The 26,657-nt window shown below is 33.1% G+C and overlaps 1 protein-coding gene across 1 annotated transcript in view; it reads right to left on the bottom strand.

The window, feature by feature from the left end:
* Window positions 1–4,279: 4,279 nt before the first annotated feature.
* Window positions 4,280–26,657, bottom strand: part of LOC138698908 (cyclic AMP response element-binding protein A-like) — a 254,298-nt gene continuing 231,920 nt past the window's right edge. Inside the window, exons 3-9 of the mRNA XM_069825106.1 lie at window positions 25,166–25,359; window positions 20,055–20,184; window positions 15,279–15,517; window positions 13,003–13,146; window positions 11,298–11,543; window positions 11,003–11,093; window positions 4,280–7,143 (exon numbers count right to left, since the gene is read on the bottom strand). Coding sequence (XP_069681207.1) covers window positions 11,052–11,093; window positions 11,298–11,543; window positions 13,003–13,146; window positions 15,279–15,517; window positions 20,055–20,184; window positions 25,166–25,359 — 995 coding nt within the window. The 3' untranslated portion in view covers window positions 4,280–7,143; window positions 11,003–11,051. The remainder of the gene's footprint in view (window positions 7,144–11,002; window positions 11,094–11,297; window positions 11,544–13,002; window positions 13,147–15,278; window positions 15,518–20,054; window positions 20,185–25,165; window positions 25,360–26,657) is intronic.

The following is a 26,657-nucleotide window of genomic DNA, read 5'->3' as shown; positions in this document are numbered from 1 at the left end:
AAATAATATCGTCAAATTTTTCATATAATACCCATGGAAACTCCCTAACCAAAGATAGTTGAAAACTACTGCCCTTTTCCTTTCGCTGCTTTGCTCACTCTTCGTTGATCCTTGCAGTAATGATGAACATGAACTATTAGTTTCATTGCCAGTACTACAACCCAATTTATCATTTCCGTTTATTGCAGTTTTATTTTCGACACTTTTCTTTATTAAGAACTTATCCATTATTAGTAACTACTGATCAAGTTATCACTTAACAAGCACACAAGCCATCAACGTAGCTCAGATGGCTAAGGGTGCGTACACGTTGGAGCAATGATAAACTATAAAAGAAATGAGTTAGCGACGCTTTGGTATTATCAAAGAAGCAAGTGTTCATATCGGAGCAACGAGGACGCGAGAAGAGAACATTTTGATTTATCAGTAGAAGATATTCTATGCATCCACTTAATGAAATAAAATATATAGGAAATATCAACTGTTAAGTTCAAGGTTAATATAACTTAAATACATACAAAATTAAACCCGTTTCTCATCCCAAAGATAGTATAAATTTGTTGTGTTGTGATTGGTTCTTGTGATTACATAACATATGACGAATAAATACACAACTGATCAATTTGCTAATATCTACAATAATTAATTTAATACGCCGAAATAATAATAAATCGATTAATATTCGGATATATTGATAACCACCGGTAATTATACAGATTAATATTATCTTAATCAGAGATCATATGCACGACAAGAGCGAAGAAAATGGAACTTTTCATTTTCGTCGCTTTTATCGTGTATCTTCGCTTTTATCGTTACTCCAATATGCACACCTCAATGACAATACATGCTTCAATTCTCTCTGATATAGCATCGCTGCTTCTTTTATCGTTTATCGTCGCTCCAACGTGTACGTACCCTAAGGCGCTTGCTTGCTGATCCGGAGTTGTGCTCAGGCGCGGGTTCGATCCCTGCTTGGTTTTTTTGTGAGGTTTTCCCCAACCATAAGGCGAATGTCAGGTAATTTAATCTATGGCAAATCCTCGGCCTCATCCAACCAAATACCATTTCGCTATCACCAATCCCATCGACGCTAAATAATGTAGTAGTTAATACAGCATCATTAAATAATCAAGTAAAAAAAAAATAAGCACACACTCATGATGACGATCATCAAAAGAAACGATCACTGAAACTAAATGTTGGTAACAGTTGCTTTTAAATTTTAACAAATTTAATTGTTTATAAAAATGTTAAAATTGAATAATAATTTCTTAACTGATATTAGGCAATAGTACAGTCGAATATTATTATTTTCGCTTCGTAATATTTATGACGGTTACTGTTTGATCACGAGAGTTGATAGATTTGAAATGAACTGAAAAAATGCGATCACAGACAAAGGAGTGGAGTCATCATTGCATTGTGTGTGGGGATTCACTGATCTCAAATGCAGGAGCAAAGAAAGGAAGGAGACATTGTGAGGTGTATTACTAACATGTTCATTACGACATCTGGCCCTCTGTATGAATTTGAAATAAATTTTTTACTTATCTCCTAGTTCATTTTTTAAACAAATTAATATTTTCTTAACATGAGGAATCTCTTAGAACTAACTGCGAGGGCCCTCTATTAATTTTATTGATGAGGAGGGGCGACACCACTGGCTTTAGAAGTTGAGGGGGTTGAAAGTTCCTTACCCCTCCATCAAAGTTGGCGCCTATGTCAACAACACAAAATTAAAATTTAAAGCACCACTCACGTCGGCAAAATTTATCACAAAACTTGAGCTAAAAGGAAATCATGGTAAATGTATAATGCTCGGTCTATCATCCCAGAAGAAACACATAATACAACGGTGGCAACATTCAGATTTCTTATCAAATTTGACTATCTTGACAATATTAACAAAAATATTCCAATTTTTATTTCACTGAATTGTGTAGCTCTTTCCAACAGTATTAATACAGCAATTTGATTGCAAGATAGTAACCGACAATGACTAATGTCAAATGACTAAGCATTGGAACTGAACGGACTAATTTACTGATTAAATTTTCAGCTTCTTTACTGTGTTAATACCTATTTAGGATGCAAATCTGGCTTCCAGGTAGAAGCTCCCTATGAAGCAGGCTTGAATAATTTCAAGGTCGGTAGAGCATTCGAGCGCTAAGTGAAGGGTCCTGAGATCGATACTCGGCCCCGGAACAACTTTTCCCTTGAAATTATTCAAACCTATTTATGATTTATCTTGTTTGACTAGTTTCGAAGTCTTGTGCCTAGGCTTTGAACAAAGAAGCACAAGATTTCGAACTAGTCAAGCAAGGTAAATCCTAAATATTAACACAGTAAAGAAGTTGGAAATTTAATCAGTGATATAAGTGTTAAAAGTGTATATAGGAAAATGACTACAGTAGAACCTCTATTATCCGTGGTATTGAAGGGGGTGGAGTGAAAGGTTAATCGAAAAAATTGGATGATCCGTACCATAAGGAGTTTTCATAAACTAAGTGGGCCTACATAATATTTTCGTAATTTCCTCCATGGTCTTTTCTTTTAATACGCTATGTAGTGGATCAGAAGTTCACTAATTTAAGTCTGTTTTTTTTTTTTTTTCCTGGTTTTCAACGACGGGTTTTTAATGCCAAGGAAACTCTTTATGACGATGTCTGTGGAAAGATAGGAATAGTACAGGTCTCATGTTGTAGATTTACAAATTTTATATAGTTTATATTTTGTTTTTCATTAGCCTAAATCTCGCGCAGTTACAATTCCTATCTCGTATTGTGATGTGAGATGAACCACATTTTCTCTTTTCCCAAACCACGCAATTACTTGCACTTTTTTCCGTAGTACATGTTTTCTTTTGACACTTGTAGAAGACATTTTGCATAGAAGTTAAACAGTAGGCCTACGGCCATTCGAAGAGTAGGCCATAATGCGTAAGGATAAAGGTTTGTAAAAACATTCTGTAGAAAAAAATTCGTACTAATATTATAATGTACAGTATTTCATAATTTTTCTGCAAGAGAGAAAGACAATCGGATAATCCACCAATCGGTTAATAGGGTGACGGATAATCGGAGTTTTACTGTAATTTATTTTCATGGATAGGCCTAAATCTCTACTTACATTCATTATTTAGTGGTGAAATATTTAGGAAATGACTCGTGACTTGAAAGGTAACATTTTCAGTTTGAAAACTCTTGTGAACGGGGAAAAATGAATGTTCTCTATGTATAAAACATGAAGAACAACATTTCTCGACATTCTCGCGCCTAAATCACAAGCAGCATTTTTCATATACTAGTCTCATTCTTATTGTAATAATAAGATGGCCATAAGGTTAAAGTGAAGATTTACTGAAGTTCTGTACACAGTTTAAGGGCAAATTACAGAACCTTCTTCATAGGCCGATGACCATCCCTGACTTTACGTGTTGGTTGTTGCCTAAGTACCCATACTACGTCTTACATACATTAGTTTGCGAGGTATTTTCAAGTTGTGTAATATTCAGCCAAATGAAACTTGCTAACGCATGTAAATGTGCTGCAGATGTGTGATTAATTTATAAATGTCGAGTAAGGAATTCCTTATCAAAATCTTAAAATAACTTAAATAAATAAAGTTTCATTATCTCACTCTATTGTTACTATTAGAATATGCATTAGGCTACAGAGTCACTTCGTAGAACTGAATTAAATACGCTAACATGAATGCATTTCTTTTTTTTATCGTGTATTTCAAACAATAGCTTTTCTTCGAAAAAGTGCTTTTTAAACCAATAGCCACTTTCATACATGTTCCATTTTGTAAATATAAAATGTAATAATTATAAATTCATTGTCTTCGGTTATTAGTTTTTCAAAAAGAAAATCGCCTGTAATGATAATTACACTATTACATTAATTATTCCAAGTATTACGATAAATGACATAAATCTGTTTTTCTATAAATTACCGGTACCGGTATATATTAATTATTTTTGAGCTAGATTATCCAGAATAATTGTTCGAAAGACAACAATAGTACCTAGATGTTTTATTTAATAAATTGCTTACTGTACTCTTAGTATACCAGTACTGAAGCATACCACAGTCTAGTACATACAGTCAATAAGCTTGAGGTGGTTTTTTGCATTTCTCGCAATACAATGCTCCAAGCGGTTAGCAACTGACAAGTGAGAGTACTAGAAATTATAGATTTTGCTGGTACTATTTCGCATTGTCGGTGATGAGGCGACAGTAGCAATCCTAATGGCTAGCAACTAAAGTTCAACTGTCATTGGATGCATATTCTCTACGTATTGAGCTTCGTGACTGTATGTACTAGTAGACTGAGCATACTCGACTCTTATAAACATACCAGTACCGGTACCTGACAACTAAGAAATTTGCAATTTAAGAAAATTGGGATACTTCTTTTAAAGAAAGTAAACAGCCTACCGTATAAATTGTTTTAAGGTTAATTTCTGAGTAAATCAATCTAATGTACATAAAAATTACTCCATTTTACGTTATTAGAAGTTACGTCCAAATTAAACACAACAGGATGACTGGTTGTATCGTACAGTATGTATTTTTGAACTACGGTACTGTGTTACATTTAAATTCTCGTAAAATGTTTTTTATATATAAATTTCATAGGAATCACAATAGTGGCACCCTGTTAATATTACGGACCTAAAAATTAAATTCGTTTACACATGGAAGGTCCTGTGTATTTTTGTTTTCACTACGTTCTCGCAGTTGGTGTTATTTTCTGCATCCACTTCTGTATTGTACCTTAAATGAAAACTGATATTAAGCTGAAAGACCATATTTTAAAAAAGAAAGTAGAGTCTGCTAATATACAACAGTTTAGCAGAATTCATCACCATTTCCAAGACTACAAATTGATTTGCACTTTTGTTTGCTGGTTTGAGTAACAGTACGTACATTTCATTTTATATTCTTCTAATTACAACTAATAATAATAATAAAAACACTTTCTTTGCGCATTTGAACAAAAAAATTGATTAGACAAATGTTTATACATTTTATGTAATTTTCAACTTCAGAAAAGGATATATGACACCAATTCAGGAAATGGTTATGTACTACACAATAATTTCAAAATGGAACACTGACATGCAAGAGCATAACTTCTTGTATTATTCCTTCACTTCTATAATTGTTTTAAAGAATGTAACATGATATTCTTTTCGCCAATTTATAGCTTGCTGCTTTAGGATGCCTTCAGAACAACTGAAACTTAAAAGGGGCAACACACTGATTGCTGGTGAACCATGAAACTTCAAATATTTGTTCTTCTGCAATATTTGACTGGCTCACTGTGTCAGTGCCAAAGTTCCCTAAACCACAAATTTTTTAGCTGCAGATGTCTTCATAAAATGACTGTAAATTATCATTTATATGTGTGACGAAGCAGATGTACTAGATAAATATTACATTACAATAAATGAGAAATAATATTCAATTGAGAGCATATAGTTTTAAAAAACGAGGTCTTAAGTTTAGACTTCAATAACTTTTTTTAGTGTAATTGTGGCTTAGGCAAATCTGGCACTGAACCACTCTTTTATAAAATTTCAGAATTTGGTCGCCAATCATATGTTATTACACACTTCAGGAGGCACTTTTTGGAATTCAGCCCCTTGTAAGAAGAATTACCATATCAATGGAAGATTATAACCCCTATGGTTACAAAAATCGGTAAAAAATCTAATACTATATTAAAAAGTGGCATTGTATACTTCAACTGTCACTCTCATTTTGAATTCACACATATCCTAAAAATATTTTTCATAGAAAACTATCATTTTGTACCTCTGACTACTTCAAACTCCTCTTAAAATTGCGTTTGTATAAAAATTGTTACGGTACTTTCATATCGAGATTGTGAGATGGAATGTTGCTTAATTATGAAAATGTCGACGAAAGAGTTGATGCTTCTTTCCGATAATTAATCCATTCTCTTTCTATCGAAGTACTTCGTCCTACCAGAACTAGACTAAGTAACTCTTGAGCAACAATGGTAACATACATCTATAAACCATTAGACTTACTATGCTAATGTAAGTTATGGAAAATGGATGGAATAAATGCTTAACATTAAATTACCGGTACACAATATGATTACTGGATGTACAATGGCGTTACCAGTCTCTGTCACAACTACACAGATGTGAATAGTCTACATAACTTATAACAAATGTTCAGGTTCTAAAACAAGAGACAAGAAAACCATCTGTGAATCAACTGTCAGCAATAAACTTTTCATCGAATGCTGACAGAACATGGTGCACTACTTTAATGGGATGGCAACTATCAAAAAGGAATGAATGGTCACAACTCAGTGATTTAAAATGATTCCCTGAGAATCGTACAGGGATTATCTACGATGCTAATCTTATTTTCTTTACGAAATAACGTGAACAGTTTCAGCAGAATTTCGTAAAATCATCCTGTCATTCGAACACTGACAGAATCATTCTCATAACATCGTGCACTATATTAATAACGTGGAAACTTGCAAAAACTAATAAATGCACACAAGTGTCATTTAAGTTGATGCCCTGAGAATCGTACAGGGATAACCAACGAATTAATAAATGCCAAATTGATTTATTTTCTTTACGAAAGAAATAGGAGAATAAAAAAAAACACATCGAAAAGGACACTTTCCATTTCCTTACATATGGTTTTTACATAATAATTTATTCTACAGTCTTTCTTTCTAGCATAACCCTTACTTTGCAAAAAAAAAATCGTTAATACATTATTACCCACAGCACTTAACTTCTGGAAGCTACAAAAACAACTTACTTAACCCTTTCTGTAACACTAAGAACCTTACTGATTTTCCATTGAATCATTCATTTTTTAAATATAATTCTTTTCGATTACAAAAATATATGTCAACTCTATTTGTCCTAAAAATCTTCTATCATTTTGTTATACTTAGTTCTTAGCCACTTGTTAATAACGATCTTACAAACCCTGTAGTAATAATGTTTCTCCTTATATTAGCTCAGCTAACTCTTGCTGCACCAATCTTTGTTCAGTGAACATAGGAGGATGGAAGACTAGCAGTGAGCACATGTGGGTTTCCCAGAAAGATGGCAGACCAATATCCCTGCACCTAAAAACAAAAGAAAATGTGTTACAGCACAAACTAAGAAAGATTCTCTTAAGATTAGTGATGATTAAAAACTCCAAGTCACAAATTGCGAAGTTGCAGGTGGACAATTTTGACTTGTAATAAAATTATAAAATTTCTCTGCGTGAAGTAGGCAATGCAGCTTGCACAGAGGAACTGGGATTATCTGCTTTTTACATAATGCTGCAATAAGGCACAATTTTAGATGAACCTCAAAACTAAAATACAATAGAATCCCTCAACTGGCACCAAAGGGACCCGGTTAGTTCCGGATACGAGATGTTGCCAACAATTATTTGATTATAACTAAATAACATAAAAACTGTGTAGACTTTCTTTATTAAAACACATTACACAACACAAATAATGCATTAATTTTAAGTTCCAATATTCATTGAACATTAGAGATCGTGCAAATTTCCTAATGTGGCGACACTGACAGTGCAGGCTGTGGCAACAAGGCGGATTTAAACTTTTCTTTTTTTTTTGGCCCAGCCTGATTGCTAACATTCTTTGAAAAGTTACAAGAAAAGTGTTAAAAAATATTTACAAGTTTAAACTTTCGGACAGAAACGTTTACAAATGATCTTGGCGATATAAAAAATAATTAACACAACATTGTTTCATAAGAGCTATAGGATGTTAAATGCAGTGGCGTATACTGGTTAAAGGGTTTGGGCTACCACTGACCGACCCTATTATTACACAAAATATATTTTAAATCCCTATAATAAAATTCCTTACTTATTTATAAGTAAATTCCAGACGGCTTGATTGGGACGAAAATACGTTGATGACTTCGTCCTTGAAATTACAGTTGGGCCACTTGCAAAGTTTCTGTAGAAATGACTTTTCAATGGATATTAGTGCCAAGCCGGATAAACGTTCTTGTGTATGAGTTGATCTACAGTAGGATTTTATTCTCTTCAACGCAGAAAATGTTCTTTCTACCGATGCTGACGTAGCTGGTATTGTCACAATTAATGTTGCCAATTTAAGGACTTCAGGAATAACTTGGTTCAGCTGGTTTTCATATATGGCAGATAATATTTCATGGATAGGTTTGTTCGAAAAATCAAAGACTTCTGCTGAATATATTACACTTAATTCATTTTTCAAACGTACTTGATCAAAGTGACTGTTATAGGACTGAAATAATTTGTTTAGTGCCTCATTCGGGAAGTTTTCTCTATAAGCAGAAAATTTTTGAGATTCTAGAAGATGTGTGAACTGAAGCTTTCCATAATCAGAAAATCTGTCAGTAATTTCCATGTGCATACGATCTAGTATGCTGTAGTACAGCTGCCTGTATTTCAATTCATCATCTCCTTTTCTTCGCTTTAATGGTGGTTCCATTGTATTGGCTGAAGAATTTTCATTTTCCATATTACTCCATATGGACGGAAACCCACTACGTCTGAACTCGGATATAGTATTTTTTTTTAACTTTGATACTTCTTGCAAGTAGTATGCTATGTCTAGACTTTTTGTCTGAAGAATATTGTAGAGCACATCTGTATGTGCGAACACTCTAGCATAGACTTCAAGAAGAAATATATTCTGAAACTGTGTGAAAAAATTCAAATATCCTTGAGCCTGCACATTACAGCATCATCCCAGTTTTCTTCAGAGTCATTACAAATGATATTTTTAAAGAAAGCAGTCCGTTTTTCTCTGTATTCCTTTACTGTATTTACAAGCCGAGATGTAAAATTCAATCTAGTTGGTGCTACTTTTGGGAGTTTCTTGTTCATAAATTCCTTGAGTTTTCTGATCTTTTAGGAGATGATGAGAAAAATGCAGCTAAACCCGACAGTGTTTTGAAAAAAAATGCGGCATTCTGGAATGGATGAAGTAGTTTGTTGCAAAACTAAATTGAGAACATGGCTGTAACAATGGACAAATAGTGCTTGAGGATACTTTTCTTGAACTTTTGTTTTTAAGCCATTAATATTTCCCGCCATAACTGAAGCACCATCGTATGTCTGTGCAATTAACTTATTGCCGACATTGTATTCTGCTATAACACCTTCCACATGCTGAAACAAAGCAGCAGCAGTTTTGTCCGAACTGACATTTGTGAATCCTATAAACCGTTCTTGAACATTGGCAGTACTGTCGACGTATCTTAAAACAGTGGACAATTGACTCTGTTTAGAGCAGTAACTTGTTTCATCAACAACAATGGCCACAAAAGGTTTTACGTTCTTTATCATAACCCCACTTATTAAGTCATTCTGAATTGCGAGAGAAGTACCACGAAATACTGTTGAACTCTCAAGATGATTGGCCAGTAAATGGTCAAATTCACTTAAGGAACTTAAATATTCAATATAATTTCCTATATTGTCTGATTCCACACTCTCGTTATGACCCCGAAAAGCCAATTCTTGTTTTCCTAGAAAGCAGACTGCGTTAATAAGATGCAGTAAAATCTCCCGATTTTTTTTTTTCACAAGAGCATTGTGTTGGTTGATGTGTAGAGCTTTTCGCTTATCTAGCTGTAAATCAATTCTTGTCTTCCCAAAATTTGCAAAGTTCATGCTACTACAAATATGAGCTTTTGATTTGTCGTATTCTAGGACTGCCGTTCGAAGGGAGTTCATATTAGAAAACCCTCTTTTGACCACACATTAGTTTCGCGGCTAAATAACAAACATGGCCAGCAAAATAGTTTAGACAGTTTAGAAGTACCACACAACCAATTCCACTTACCATATGATGTTGAAGTGAAATGGCGTGTGTACTCTCGCTGTTTTTCTTTTACGTCCATGGACAAATTTAACTCAGGAGTTGGTCTTTCCATTTTCACAATTTCAACTTTCTCGTTGTTATGTACGACGGTTAAAAGGCACTTTTAATAAACCTTCTATTACACAGTCAATTTCAACACAAACCTCTCCAGAAACTTGTTCTGCCATATTTTTCACAATATCACTTAATTGGGAAATTAAAAACTTAATAATTCACAATTAATATAACTCTTAGACACCTGAACAAATCACAGATTTAAAATAATGCACTGCAAGAACACAATCACATTCAATTGCTAGCGTACTAAGCGTATTGCTGCTTCGCGCCTGCGAAGAAACCGATCACGAGAGCGGCAACTCGCCCGTCTACAGTGCACGATGGAAACAGGAAGGAGCAGGGGGGACGGGCTGTTGTGTGAAGGACAGCGTGAGCGAAACGGTCACAGGCTACCTCACGTAGCAAGCGGTTTCTTCAGCGATGCCGCCTTGACAACTTGTTTCTTTTCGAGAGCAGAGAGCGCATATAAATCTAACAATTACTTTAATTTTAATTACTATGGTAAAACTAATAATACAAAATTATTACATTATGTTATATTATAAACTTTTTCTTTCGTAATTTCCTTGGGCTACCGCCGGTAGCCCCGGTAGTCCGCAAAATACGCCCCTGGTTAAATGATAGTAAAAAAAAAAAAATAATACGCGGTATATTGATGGAATATACAGAAATAGAAATTTTCGATAATCCGAACATTTGTTATCCATCAGGTTCGGATCACAATAATGTTCGTATTAGCAAGGTTCTACTGTAATAAAATTTGTCGATTACACTTTTTTTTTGTGAAATTTCATGATACAATCTAATACTTCACCTCACGTCATAACTTCATGTCAGTAATGATAATGAATAATGAAACATTGTTTTTATTTATTGCAAGAAGGTCTTATGCATATCTTTTCTCCTTATCACACATTTACGAATTCACCTTTCAGTTATATTCAAGTACCAGTACATTTAATTTTCTTGGTTCATATTATTAAAAGTTTTACGTACATATTGTCCTAACTCAGTGTAAAATTATACTTACCAATATTTACAGTGGAAACTGCCTTAATGATCTCGAGAAAAATGCTGATCTATTTTATGGAACTCCTCGTAATGTGTTGGTTCATATGAGACTGTAAGGGGAAAAAAAACACATTTAATACAATAAAAATAAAGTTGCACGATAATGTGAAATATTCACATTTTAGAAAGACGAAGTAAATCTCTAAAAACAAGGAAACACTGTTACAAAAAATTAATTCGTGAATTGTGGTCTATTTTTAGAAGTTAAAAATTGTTGGAATTGATGTAGTTATTGTCACTGTTACTCTACTCACTGTATTGAAAGATGTGCTCTCTGTATGTCGAACACCACGATTTGTAGCGCCTGTTGTACTTGTAGTAGAATTCCTTGCTACAAGAGCTTGCAGTTTCTGCAGTTGACTCAGGAGGGATGCGTTACTGTCCTCCAAATTCTCAATCTTCTTCTTGTAGTCTGTATTTTCGCTTGTCAGTACCTCAACTTTCCTTTCCAATGCATCCATGTACTCTTTCTTCTTCCTTCTACTTTCCTGAGCTGAAATCTACATTATAAGGAAGCCACATTTCAGAATTACATATAAATATATTGAAAAAAAAAATTAGAACTACAAGGAATTTTGCAAGAAAATTAATTAAAACAAGGAACTGTTTATAACAGCCAAGACTTCAGGGAGGAGCTACCAGCATGCAATGCAGAGACTATTACTGGCACTTATAAGTTATAAAGTTACATTTTAAGATAGAAATAACAATTAATTTTTAGTGTAACTATATTGAATGTAATATTTTTCTTTTATTTATTCTTGATTTACATACTTAATACTTGTAAATCACTAATGATATTATTAAACTTGTTAAATTAACAACTTAAGTATCTTCACTGTGTTAATTATTAAAACTATGTGATAGCCTACTCTATGTGAGTAACTAGTATCGACGGGACTTTATTTTTATATAAGTCTGAAGATGGAGTATAAAGTCCCTACGAAACTATCTCTTACTGGTAAGTAAAGTAACACATAGTTTCAATATTTAACAAAGTGAAGATATTTAAGTTGTACTGTTGTTGTTCAGTCAACTGTCCGAAGACAGATCTGAACCTCACAAGTGATACCAACATGGCACCACTTATGAGGCAACTAGGCTAGGAGATAATGTGGTAGGATCGCCAGTTCCTTTCTGTCCTCCACTGCATACATTGCCGATTAGCTACATTGTATTTATTTACATTTCATGGTATTCATACATCACTTCACAGCTAGAATATGGAACATGTAAAAAAAAAAAAATAATAGTATGGTACTACAGAATCTTAATTCATACCGGTAGCCATAGTCTAGTCGAAATATGTACAGACGGGTTTTACAACATATTATCGAAGAGTTTTACAATATATCTAATATACAATTCAAAAGGTTAGTATCGATACTTTATACAAGACACAAATATTCATACAGCGTTGTTGAATGTAATAAATTCATCAACAGAACAGCGGCGTGAGAAATTAGATACTTCCTTAATTTGGCCCTAAATAATCTTATGTTTTGAGTTTGATTTTTTTACATAGGCCTACATTCTTAATTGAAAAAGTTTAATAGTATCATTAGCATTCTTTTATCTCAGTGTACAGTATATATGTAAAGACAATTCAAAATAATCCAAAGTTTAACTGGGTGTCGTACATTTTTATTTGGTAAATCTGGCAACAGCAACTATAGATCTACAGAGTCTGACTATAAAAAATTGTCCTGGGTTTTAGAATTCAGATAGGAAGATAATGTTCTAAAAATTTAATTATAAAGGATACTGTCACTTTCGCTTTATTCTACTATTAAAAACTACATAAAACACATGTTAATGGGCACTATGATTGATTGAAACTTGTAGTATTTTAATACACATATACCATACGCAAGAAAGCTTTCTCTACTTCTTTCTTCTATACTGCAATCTTACTACTTTAACGTGTCAGCTTTATATGTGTAATATTAATATTCTTACTTTATTTTTTATTTTCCTTCTGATCTTCTTCAGTGACTTTTCTTCAGCTTTTGTAAGAGGCAATCTTGTGGGGATGGGGTAACCTTCAGCAAGAAGAGTTCGTTTTTCTTCTTCTGTCAGCATCAACATTCCCGTTGATCCTTTCTGTAATAACAATAAGAAATAACATATAATGAAAATAATATTTATTTCTTAGAAATTAATTTAATATGAGAATCTGTACTTTGCAGTAAAAGTGTGTGAGATCATTTTGTGCACGATATAATCTTTAAATTATATTGGTGATTTTTTAGATTTCTGCAAATTTTGTCCCTTTTGAATCTCCACTACTATTATCAATACCATTTCCACCATATTATCGTCGTCTTTATTTCTCAAGGATTAGGCTGAAAAGCCCATAGTGCATAAAACAAGTCATTTAAGGTTAAGACTGGTTCACAATAAACCGGGAACAGAAATGGCAACGAGAATGAGAACGGAAATATTGTTAAAATAAATGTATTTAAATGTGAGTATTCACAGTAGTTAATTGTGAATGCTTACATTTAAATACATTTATTTTAACATTATTTCCGTTCTCGTTCTCATTGTCGTTTCCGTTCCTGGTTTATTGTGAACCAGCCTTTACAGTATATAGTGCAAGAAAGCTTTGGCATTTGTTCTCGGGTCAACCCACTTGTGCTAGCTAACAAAAGCTGCAGTGAATACATGAAAGATAATCATCAATATCGAAATAAAAGTCAATATTCACATTAACAAAGGGATGATACTTTATAACTATTCAAAATGCTGTCCATTCAGATGGTGACTTTCTTGCCAGACTTTTATGAAGTTGCCATTGACCACTCTTCTAAGTTCTTGCACAGATATCTTTTAAATCTTTGGCCTTATTACAGCCTAAGTTTTAATTTATCTGTCAAGCAAAGATTACACGATACATTTTTGACACCTACGTTACGTTGAGTCCAAACTTCACTACTTCAACACAGTCCCCACTACGTTCAATGCAAGTGTTCCTGTTATACTAAAGGCTGATTCACAATAAATCGGGAAGAGAAACGAAAACGAGAACGAGAACGAAAATATTGTTAAAATAAATGCATTTAAATGTGATTATTCACAATTAACTATTGTGAATGCTCACATTTAAATACATTTATTTTAACATTATTTCCGTCCTCGTTCCCGTTGTCGTTTCCGTTCCCGGTTTTTTGTGAACCAGCCTTATGTTGAAAAGTAATGAAGTGTTTGTGCGAGATCGTGCGTATTTGCTTGGTTTCCGCACAAAACCAATCTGCAGAAAGTCTAAAATTCCACATTCAGTATTCCCAACCTAACACACATAACAATTTCCCTCTTCTTACCGCTTAAGTGACATATTGGTTTTACTGCTTTAGGCTTTTAACATATTATTTTTAGAGACGTTCAATATAGTAATAATTATAAATTGGAAACTTACCACTGCAATTTCACCTAAATTGCACTGTTAATTATTGTTTTTAAATATTTGCAAAAATTAAGTAAACTCTACAACTCCACTAAAGTTACTGCATTCGTGATGCAAGTAACATTATGGAAGCCGTGAAAAAATCAACAAGATTCCAGACTCATCATAGACTGGGGGGGAATAAAAAGACAGGCGTATATCACGGCCTGCTGGAGTATAGTAAACACAGAAAACATTTTAAAGCAACAATGTTGAAGATAGATATTTTTGTTTTCCAAATTTGCCGTCATTGAACAGAAACCAAGATGGAGATTTCATTGCAACTAATTAGAAATTCCTCTTTCAGGTTTGTAATGAACGATCTTCGCACAAAATAATGTACGATACACGACTGGTATGTTTTCTTTCAATTCTCGGAAATTAAAAAAGCTCAACTACGTTTCGCTTTTTCAAACTTTTCCTCGAACATTAAAACTTCAACATACCGCTCTTGTAACGCATATTACTATTGTACTCTTACTATACATATTCAATTAATAAAACAATTATTAAGATTACTTTTTGACTCTCCCTCGTAGATAATAATAAACGTGATTATGGAATACTATACATACATTTTAATATAGTGTTACATTACATAAAATATTTTTCTTGTTTTTCTCGAAACAACCTAGAATGGAAAAGACTCACTTTGAAACTAGACTCCTCAATAATGTAGCTACTACAGTAGAAGCACTGAAACCTGAGGTGAAATCTAGAGTTGTAGGATTCAGATAACCGACAAAGTTTCTTGCTTTGTTTATGAAACATCTTTTCAGGAAATACTTACCGGTTGATTGCTTATGAGTGGTGTCTGTATTGGCTGCCGATTTGTTGTTGTCACTGTTGAAGAGCTGTTGGAAGGTAGGAACAGTCGTGTTGTACCATTGTGCTGTTGCTGCTGCTGTTGCTGTTGCTGCTGCTGCTGTCGCATGTGTCTGCTGGGTGATGAAGGGTTGTGGTCTGGTGAAACATTACCTTCATTGTCACTTGTGGTTGATGAAGGTGGTGTTGGAGGGAGAGAGAATCCTAGATAATCAAACGGATACTTGGTTACTATAATCATAACATAATTCATAATCATAATATAATAACATAAATCTTCGTTCCCGGTTTAACTACTTATCCTCCAATCACAATCTAAACTCCAGGTCACAGGAGAGCCAAATCCTAGCAATTCCTGCCCATAGAACATCCCACTATTCATCCTCTTTTACTGTCTCAGTCCCCGTGAATGGAATTCTCTACCTCAGAAGATAAGGGGCTGCCAGACAATAACCATTTTCAGGAAAATGGCTAAATGATTTCTTACGGGCGCAGTCAAATTGAAGTTATAATTGTGATCGAGTTTAATAATTTAATTTAATTTAGGTATGACTATCATTACTATTGCTGTTATTATTATTATTATTATTATTATTATTATTATTATTATTAATTACATAATTATTTTATTGGTGTTGTGAAGATGAAAAGAATTGTCATTGTATTATATTAATTATGTATTATATTGTCTTGTATTGTAGTATTGTATTGTTTTGAATTGTATTGTATTAAGGGGGCACTCAACTTAAAAATTGGAGAAAAAGTCTCATAGAAATGAAAAATTAAATTTCTACACTAATTTACGTGACAGAACTAAATCAATATGCAGAATTCTTCCCCTATTCATTGAGAAGTCACAGTCAAATGCACAAAGCCAAAAAATAAAAAATGATAATTAAAAGTGATATTTCAATTAATGATTGATAAAAATTGAAATATTTTTTATTTTGAAAAGTATTGGATCTAATGAGCTGAGATTTTGCATGTTACTTTCCGTGTGTATATTAAACTTTTTCTCCAAATTTGAAAAAGATTGATCAAATAGGAAAAAAGTTCCAAAATATAGTTGAGAGTCCCCTTAATTATGTTATATTCATAGCATTGTCCATATTTTTGTATGTTGTACAATATATATAACAAATTTATATTTAAATATCGTAATATTGTTAATTCTAATAGTTGTAGTATAAACAAAACTGTATTATTATTGTTCTATAAACTTGCTTTTTAACAAAGTAAAAGAACTTTCAAATCTTCCTCGACTTTTGAAGAGAACTATACATCTTCAATGCTGGAAACAAGAATTTAGTTTCCCAATATTTATACGGCAGCATTGTATAATTTTCTATCATAAGTTACTGGTTGAGTGGTCTGCCAGTTAAAATAAGCCATTATTATTATTATTATTATTATTATTATTATTATTATTATTATTATTATTATTATTATAATTGTAATCAAGTACACAATGATATCGTATATATTGAGGGAAAATATTTAGTTCATAGCACAGTTTGAGTAGTGACAATATATAAACAGAAATCTGAATTTATTTATCATATGTAATTTTACTCGTATTTCATCTCAAGCTAAAGAGAAAATTTTCTGGCATGGAACAGTACACGACTTCTATTGCCTGTCCGTCGATTGGTTTATTATTGATAGCTGTGTACTAAACAATTTTCAAAAGCAGAATAGAAACTTCCAGAATAGGTTCCACTCAAGTGGAGGTGCCTATGCATATATTGTCTATCCTACACGAGCACACAGGTCTAACAAGTTGTTATTTTCTTATGAGTAGTGTGGCAATATGAAATAACAAATTTAAAAGTTGAACACTTCGTAATTAATTCATATATATATATATATATATATATATATATATATATATATAAATGATAGTTAACAAGCAATACTGAAGAGTCTTATTAGCAGTAGTGCGTAAATTTCTATAAAATTTTATTTCATTAATAAAAAAAGTATTTTTTTTTTTTTCGATTTTCCTTCGAAAGTAAATTTAATAAGCTATACATTTTAAATTTGGATTGCAAGGAGTAGCGAAGTACATTCCATAACCCCTCATACTGAAATCCCATCCTCACCTTCCCGTAATGCAACCTGTTTTTAACAACGAGGCTCTGAGGACAAAGTCAAAGTGGTATAACTGTCCCATAAGAAATGGACGAAATTCCATTTCAGCTTTTCATGGCATGCATAAGCGTCCCCTAAGTGGTGAAGAGGGATATGGTTATTGGAGTTGTTCGAAAATTCTCCCGGTTAGGTCATATTAACCCGCTAACCAATGGCAGGTGTGGTCCTCCAAACAGTTTGTAGGTTGCTTGTAAGTGATATAACCATAACATAAAAATATAGTGCCTACATTAAAACAATTATACATTTTGCTACATCATTCTTCTATATTGGAGGGTAAGAAACTGAGCATTAGTTAACAAAATACGTTATTTTAAAATTAAAGCTTTCCTCGAGATTAACTACCTACTGTACAGGATGTCAAATATTATACCATAGAACTTTCAAATACATGATACAGTACGAATTATCTAAGCTCTTATGTGTAAATGGGGCGAAGAAATTAAATAATGAACAGAAATTATCGTCTCTCCTTTTTGTCATATATCTTTACAGAAAGATTTCCTGACAGGAAAAATTTAGAATTTCATTTTTATGTTTACAAATATACATTTTGTAATATCCTTTTAAAATAAATATTCCATATAATTTTTCTTAATCAGCCTAAAGACCTAATTTATATCATTAAGTAAATTATATAGAATAACTTCAACTAAGACGTTATGTAACTCCTACAATATTTAATTGGGACATAATTTAAAGATATTAAAGAGTGGTATCGCCATATTAATTTTAATAGGCCTATGTATGTTTCTAAAATTCGGAATACCGGTAGGTTACTTACATCTGAATTGTTCACAACCTATTTTTCATCTTGGTTATTCATTACCAGTACTTTTTAATACAATAATTTATCACAAATTAAAAACATTAGCTTTATTAGTGAAATTTATGAAAATGTGATTAGTACTAATAAATGAATGAATGAATGAATGAATGAATGAATGAATGAATGAATGAATAAACAGTATAGGTACCAGTTTTATATATTTGAAACAAATCTTTCATGGGACTTCTTATATATGGGTACACTTGGTAATGAAAACAATATTATAACCAGCTTTAGACCAGTATCTATATTATGTCTTATAGGCCTATAAGAACTTTGCCCTGAAGTAAAAATGTATTTCGTGTAGATCTACGGTTAGGGGTCAAGGTTAAATTCCAATATACTACATCTTGTTTACGGAGGTCACATTGAGATCTATGAGGAATCATTTGTAGTACATGTTGAGGATGTTTACACATATTAGATAATAGCGTACCAAGTATCTGACAAGAACTTATTCAGCAACATAATATAATTATCAAGTGAAATGAGATCACACATTCAAGTTCTATCAGATTATAGAATAATATAGTTTTGTTATGAATGTACTTATCAACAGATCTGTCGACTAAAATTAGACTGTATAATATAAACACTTCTCTAGTATGTTTGACATTTTCTTTCAGGGTTTGGAATTTCAATTACTTGACTGGTGATTGCTAATGATGGTACAATTTTATTTTAAGGTTATGTTAGCTGCATTAAGTACACCATAACAATATGGTTGTAATGAGTTGATGAACATAACTCCACTTTACTGCTGCTACCACCTAATTGATTATTTAACGAGGTTAACGTGAGGTCATCTAGCTTTGATATAATTGGTAACAGCGAGGTGGCATTTAAGTGAGATGAAACTGATGATTTTCCAGAAGTTTATCTATCTGACATTCACTTTGTAGCTGGTGAAACCTTGGACGAAACCTAACAATGTAATCAGCCCAGGTGGAATTCGAATCCAGGCTCAAGCACAGTCTCGATCTCAAAAATGAAATAAAATTTCAGAAAAATCGTAGCTAACATATCTGAAGGCAATGAAAACCAACCAAGGAACCTTCCATCAATAACAGTAAGCTTATATTTTGCCACCACGATCTTCATCATAGGGGGGAAAAAATTAAAACTTAAGATGATATTAGTTATGCTATCTGCACTTGGAACATTCAGAATCTCTGAATTCAAATGCTATAGTCGCGACGCTGTTATTTCTGGCGTGACTCCTCCTCTTTGGTTTCGTCTTAGGAAGTGAAGGCTCTATAAAGTTTAAGTAGGTAGTATCGTTTGCCATTTTTTTCTTTAGTTGCCGAGCTACCAGACGAGGAATCTATTTGCCACACCATTAAACATTATCATGTCGTAGCTCCTATGATAATAAATCAAACACACTGTAATTCAGCAAATAATTGAGCGGCAAATAACGTCCTCGTGTGCTTTCTGCGAACGTCAACGAAAGAGCCAAAATGGCGGGCGATTATATTAAGTATTTATCGAGCCTTAGGAAATGCATAACGTCATCATCAGCAAATCATAAGACACACACATTTAAATGTAGCCAATCTGCAACGTGATTGGCTGCCGGAAATAAGAGCGATGGGGCTATAATTTAGAGACTCTGTTATTACAGTATCTATGAACTGAGTTGTGCCTATTTTTTCAACAAGATTTCATAACTTCACTGTGTTTTCTGTTTTTATTGTATCTAGTAGAATATGATTTCTTTGATCATACAGTCTGTAAGATATCTGCAGGTAATGCTCTCACCTGCAGCTGAATTGGGTTCCAGTTTGATGTTCAACTTTGGTATGACAAGTCTGTTTTGTGAAGTGTACAGGTTGGTTCGTGTTGCAAGCAGAATTGTTGGCTGTTTTAATACACTTTGTTGACTTCCAGTCTGAAACATCAAGATATACATGAGCATTAGAAAAGAAAAAGGCATGGTGTATTGTATACTGCTATAATAAACGTGCAACACTTGATAGAAATAATACAATGCAGAGTTTTCGTCTGGCCGAAGTTGTAGGTAGAACAGAGAAGTGTGCACTTAATGAAATATAAAAGAAAAATACAGAAATAAATTGGAGAATGTTGTTATGGTTATAAGGATCTAATCTGAAAAAAGTGTCCCTTTTTTAAATAGACGAATCACAAAGTGGCATTTGGGTCAGGATAAAGCTGTGATTGGGTCTTTCATATTTTTCGTATCACATTTTATTTTCTTTTTATATCTTTGTATAAAGTCGTGCTTTCTATAATTGAAGAGTGTGATCGCTCAGTCCATTTGGCCATTTTTATGATTTATACATGTTACAGGCTATATCAGGGGTTCCCAACTGGTGTGTCGCGCAGCTCCATGGAATGTGTCGCTAAATTTTGGAATTCAAAAATAAATTTTATGCGATCCAGAAAATCCCTTTATAACGCATTTTTATTTGCAATGAAGTCTTTAATATGATAAATTTTATTTTGAGACAGACCAATGAAACGTGAACACCTGCAACAATGCTCAGTTCAGTTTTTCAACCATAAGGCCACGTATAGAGAAACTCTGTGCAACACACCAAGCGCAGACTTCACATTAATTTAAATAGGCGAGTTTTCAAAAAGTTATAATACATTTTTTTATCGAACATCCACATAGATAGGTTGGGATTTTCGACATAATAATAATAATAATAATAATAATAATAATAATGATAATAAAATTATAATTATAATTATAATTATTGTTATTATTATAATATAAATGATACTCGGGAGGAAATTAAACACAGAATAAATATGGGAAATGCCTGTTATTATTCGGTTGAGGAACTTTTATCATCCAGTCTGCTGTCGAAAAATCTGAAAGTTAGAATTTATAAAACAGTTATATTACCGGTTGTTCTGTATGGTTGTGAAACTTGGACTCTCACTTTGAGAGAGGAACAGAGATTAAGGGTGTTTGAGAATAAGGTGCTTAGGAAAATATTTGGGGCTGAGAGGGATGAAGTTACAGGAGAATGGAGAAAGTTACACAACACAGAACTGCACGCATTGTATTCTTCACCTGACATAATTAGGAACATTAAATCCAGACGTTTGAGATGGGCAGGGCATGTAGCACGTATGGGCGAATCCAGAAATGCATATATAGTGTTAGTTGGGAGACCGGAGGGAAAAAGACCTTTAGGGAGGCCGAGACGTAGGTAGGAAGATAATATTAAAATGGATTTGAGGGAGGTGGGATATGATGCTAGAGAATGGATTAATCTTGCTCAGGATAGGGACCAATGGCGGGCTTATGTGAGGGCGGCAATGAACCTCCGGGTTCTTTAAACGCCAGTAAGTAAGTAAGTAAGTAATAATAATAATAATAATAATAATAATAATAATAATAATAATAATAATAATAATAATAATAATAATAATATGAAATAAGTGTGTCGCGATATCGTGCGCGTTCAGTAAAGTGTGTTGTCAGTCAAAAAAGGTTGAGAACCATTGGGCTATATGATAATGTTTGAGTCCTCTATCATTGTATTTTAAGCAAGTTTTCTTCCAAAACAACACCAGTCCTTGTCTAAAAATTTGTGTTATTGTGCATGTCACTTCAAAACTCGCTCAGTCCATAGACCAGTGGATAAAGAACTAGTTCAGTCCTTTAATAAGAATGAACTTAATGCGTTTTGGGATCACACTCTTCAATTTTAGCCATTAGTAATGGAGAAATACCGCTTCCCTTTAACTGTATATTTTTGGTAATGTAAAAAAGTTTGAAACTTCTGGCTTAGAATAAGAATGTGGTTGAAGTAGGCCTACATTGTTTATATCAGAGTGATTCACGAGGATTTACCGTGCTATCCTTTACGGAGCTTATTTCCGAAGACATTCTGAACAAAAAATGTCATATAAACATGGATCCTATTCTCAATATTTACAGATTTATTGGAAGGCATTGCTGTGAACGCGTGATCTTGACCAGCTGCGGAAATCGAAGAAAACCGTATGCAGTTACGTAGCGCAACGAGTGGTTCACAAGCGTGCGGCCAAGTGTACTCAAGCGGACGGCGACATTTGTTAAAATGTGTTGTAAGCTCTCCTAGACTGTAAATTATGAAGTAAAATTGAACTGCAAATAATTAAGTCGGTGGAAGTGGTGTGATTTGTAATAACCAGGGAAAGGATTTATATGTAAATACATATTTACTTATAAAGCTAATATAATTTATATTTTGCATTATCTTTATGTTTCACAATGTGTAGGGTTGAAAAATCCTACTTTTATTTTCCATATTTTTCCATATTTTAGAGTTTAGTACATATTTTCGTTAATTTCCATATATTTTCCATATTTCATATAAAACAGTCCATATTATATTAGGTTTAACAATAAAACAAAACAAAATTCCATTAACTTTTAAAAATACATTTCAACAATAGAGATTTAAACACATGTTCAGTAATCCCTTTAACATCAGAGTTATTTGAAAATTAGCAGTCCTATCAACAATGGGAAAGTAAGTTACAAAACTGTATTAATTTAATTTAAAATTTTTAACAGACTTCAGTTGTGCAGCTCAACAGTTAAATGCCAGTCAGAGTACACATAGGTTCAGTTTTGTAAATCATACTATAAAGACGGTAAATATGCCAAAAGTACGTCATTCAGTCAATTTAAAATCAAAACTAACAAGTTACATTTCAGAATTTAAAGAAGATGGTTTATCAACTGACAATAAAATATTATTTTGTAATTTGTGTCAGTGTGCAGTATCATCTACACAAAAGTTCCTGGTGCAACAACACATTACAACTAGTAAACATCAGGCCAACAAACAACTAAATTCCAAGCAGAGACAATTGTTTTTAACACAACCAACAACATCGAATGTAAGATCTGAGTTTAACATCGACCTGTGCCGTTCTCTCATCTCTGCTGATATTCCTCTCTACAAACCAAAGAATAAGGTCTTCAGGGAATTCCTTGAAAAATATACTCAACATACAATCCCGGATGAGTCAACACTTAGGAAGACGTATGCTCCATCCATCTACGATGAGACAATACAGAAGATAAGAGATGAAATTAAAGATAGTTCAATTTGGGTTTCCATTGATGAGACTCCCGACAAAGAAGGTAGACTTGTTGGTAATGTAGTTATCGGTTTGTTAAGTGAACAATATTCTGAACGAATTCTTTTACATTGTGATGTTCTAGAAAAGTGCAATAACAAAACTATAGTTAAACTGTTCAACGAAGCTATGGGTATCCTGTGGCCAAAGGGTATTATGTACGATAATGTGTTATTCTTTATTAGCGATGCTGCCCCTTATATGGTCAAAGCTGGACAAGCATTATCTGTTGTATATCCTAAATTGACTCATTTTACTTGTGTGGCGCATGCATTTCATCTTGTGGCAGAAGTGGTCAGAGACAATTTCCCTAAAGTAGATTTGTTGATTTCATCAGTGAAAAAAGTATTTCTCAAAGCTCCCAGTAGAGTTAACGTGTTGAAAGAAATGTACCCTGAAATTCCATTGCCACCAAAGCCAATTTTAACTAGATGGGGTACATGGCTAGAAGCAGTTGAATATTATGCCGAACATATAGACTCTATTAACAATGTTCTCCTTGCATTGGACTCTGAAGATGCAGTCTCAATTGATACTGCGAAAACAGTTACCTGTGACATAAGTGTGAAGAATGACTTAGCTCACATTCAGCATACATTTTCATGCATCATAAAAACGCTCAAAAGTCTCCAAAATAGGCACCTTTCACTATCTGAAAGTTTTGAAATTATAAATAGTACTGTGGAACAACTGAATCGTGGTAGAGGTAAAGTTGCAGATGCAGTAAGAGCTAAGGTGGACACTGTACTTTCAAAAAACCCTGGATATGAAGAACTACAAAAGGTTGTTGCTGTGATGAGTGGTGAATCAACAGTGAAGATTAACTTGGACTTATCCCCAGCAGACATTGTGAAATTGAATTATGTACCAGTTACTTCTTGTGACGTCGAACGCTCTTTTAGTCAGTATAAATCTATCCTCAGAGACAATAGAAGAAGATTCACTTTTCAGCACTTGAAAGAAATGTTTGTAACCTATTGTTATGGTAACAGACAATAAAAATTGTGTTTTGTTGAAACTACATTGGAAGATAAGGTACGTCCATTATATTTTTTGTTTAGTTTGATTAAAATGTACCAATATTTAACGTACATAGTCATTTTTTTATAATTTTAAGTCCATATTTAATTCCATATTTTGGTAAAAATCCATATTTAATTCCATATTTTGGTAAAAATAACTACATATATATTTACATATTTCATATATTTTTAGTCCATATAAATCCGTTCCCTGGTAATAACTGTTGTGGTAAATGCATAAGAATAATGTAATTTCCTAGTTAAAAATAGAAAAAAAAGATGTCTGTACGAAGCAACTAAGGAGTTCACAGCACATTTTTAGCTTCATAATACTCGCCAATTAAAGAAATGATACTTCTGAATGGTTCATTCTCTATTTGTATTATTCTTTTACCTTCAAACTAAAGAAAAAAATGTATTTTACAAACAACTTTAAATTAGTGTAACTCTGAAAATAATAAGAATAGGAACTACGTTTATATGACATTTTTTGCTCAAAATGTCTTCAGAAATAAGCTCCGTAAAGGACGGTAAATCCTCGTGAATCACACTGTATATGATATGATTGAAGTATACAGTTATAATAAATGTGTCTGCTGCTTCTTTTACCTTCTACTTCAACAGCATTAAACTGCGCCCAATAGTATGTTATGTGATCGATTTGAAGTGTCTGAGTATTTACAGAGTTCCTTATTGTTACTCTGCTGATAAAGTTAAGAATAAAGTCCTTTCCATTACCTTGTGCTGCTCATGTTTGGCATCTGTGTGTGTGAAGGAAGGTGGTGTTGGCGATGAAGGCGACATGGGACACGAGTCTGGTGATCCAGGCTCGCTCATCGGCTCTTCCTTCACTATAACCGGTGATTCAGATTCTCTTGACCGCCCTGTAGCAGTGTTGAGTGGGATGCATGGAAAGCATTCATTCTCCATATCTACAACACAGCATCGTTACACCAGAAGTTAGTACTAGCAATTCCACGTAGCTTGGAGCCATTAATTAGGCTAAGCAAAGCAGATGTAGTCGTCTGTAACCCTGAACAGAGAGTTGTAATTAACAGAACTCCAATACACAAGCCCTTTTAAATGCCGCTGCGGGGTATCAAACTGATTTTATTTGTTTTGTTGTTATTACTATTTTGTGTCGAAGCTTATAACACCTACATCCAGCGAGGAAGATTGATGAATACTGCATGTTGATGCTGGTAGGGATTATATAAAGTTGTTATCCATCTTATATTCTTAATTTCTTAATAAATGTTTCACTACTGTATATTTATGTACAGACGTGTGCAAATTATTAGACTCAGCACCACATTTTTTACATTTTCATAATTATTATCATGAATTACTGGCCACAAAATAATTTTGTAGGACTCTATGCGGCAGAATCAGTACGAATAAGTCCTAGAAACCCGAATTTTTTCCACAAATGAGAGACTGGTTCCCTGACAGTGAATGTGTCTTCATACAGGGTGGAGAACCCCATCACAAAGTCAAATCAGTAACTAATTTTATAGCTGAAAATAATGTAGACGTCCTTCCCTGGCCAGGTAACACCTCAGACGCATATTCAATTGAAAATCTTTGATCTATCGAAAAAAAATTTTTTTTTTTTACTGTTACAATAATATTTTATTTATTTATTTATTTATTTATTTATTTATTTATTTATTTACACTTGAGCTACATTAGGCATTGCAGCCCGAAAGAGCAGAAACTCGTGCTCGGGCGCAGTTCAGATCAGTTATACAAAATATATCACAAAATTAAGAGAGTTCATTGAGCACAATAATATTAATAAATGGTAAAATACATAGGCCTACTGTATGTAATAATAGGGTCTATATACAAATAGAAAATACAAAAGTACATTAATATTAGAGTATCAATTTTTAACTCAATTAGCTTAAACAATTAAATAATTAATCTGATTTGTTTCTTAAATCTATGTGTGTTAAGTGTACTTAGCTCAGGGTAAGCTCTAAGTAATGCATTATATATTTTGGGTCCAAAATTCATGCTGTGTTTTTAATCCAGTAGTTGTGTGTTTTTATGAAAACATAAAGAAAAGCAATGTGAAAATCTCATGAACAGCATGCCAAACCGCATACAATTGATGATAAAGAACAAAGGGTTTCATACTAAATATTAATTGTTGTGAACAGTGTGTAATAAATGAGTTTTGTAGAATAAATGTTGCTTGAATCATATATATTATCGTTTGAGTCTA

Source organism: Periplaneta americana, chromosome 4 (assembly GCF_040183065.1).
Source record: "Periplaneta americana isolate PAMFEO1 chromosome 4, P.americana_PAMFEO1_priV1, whole genome shotgun sequence".
Taxonomy (NCBI): domain Eukaryota; kingdom Metazoa; phylum Arthropoda; class Insecta; order Blattodea; family Blattidae; genus Periplaneta; species Periplaneta americana.
The sequence above is the reverse complement of the archived record's forward strand: the minus strand, read 5'-3'. Positions and strand labels throughout refer to the sequence as shown.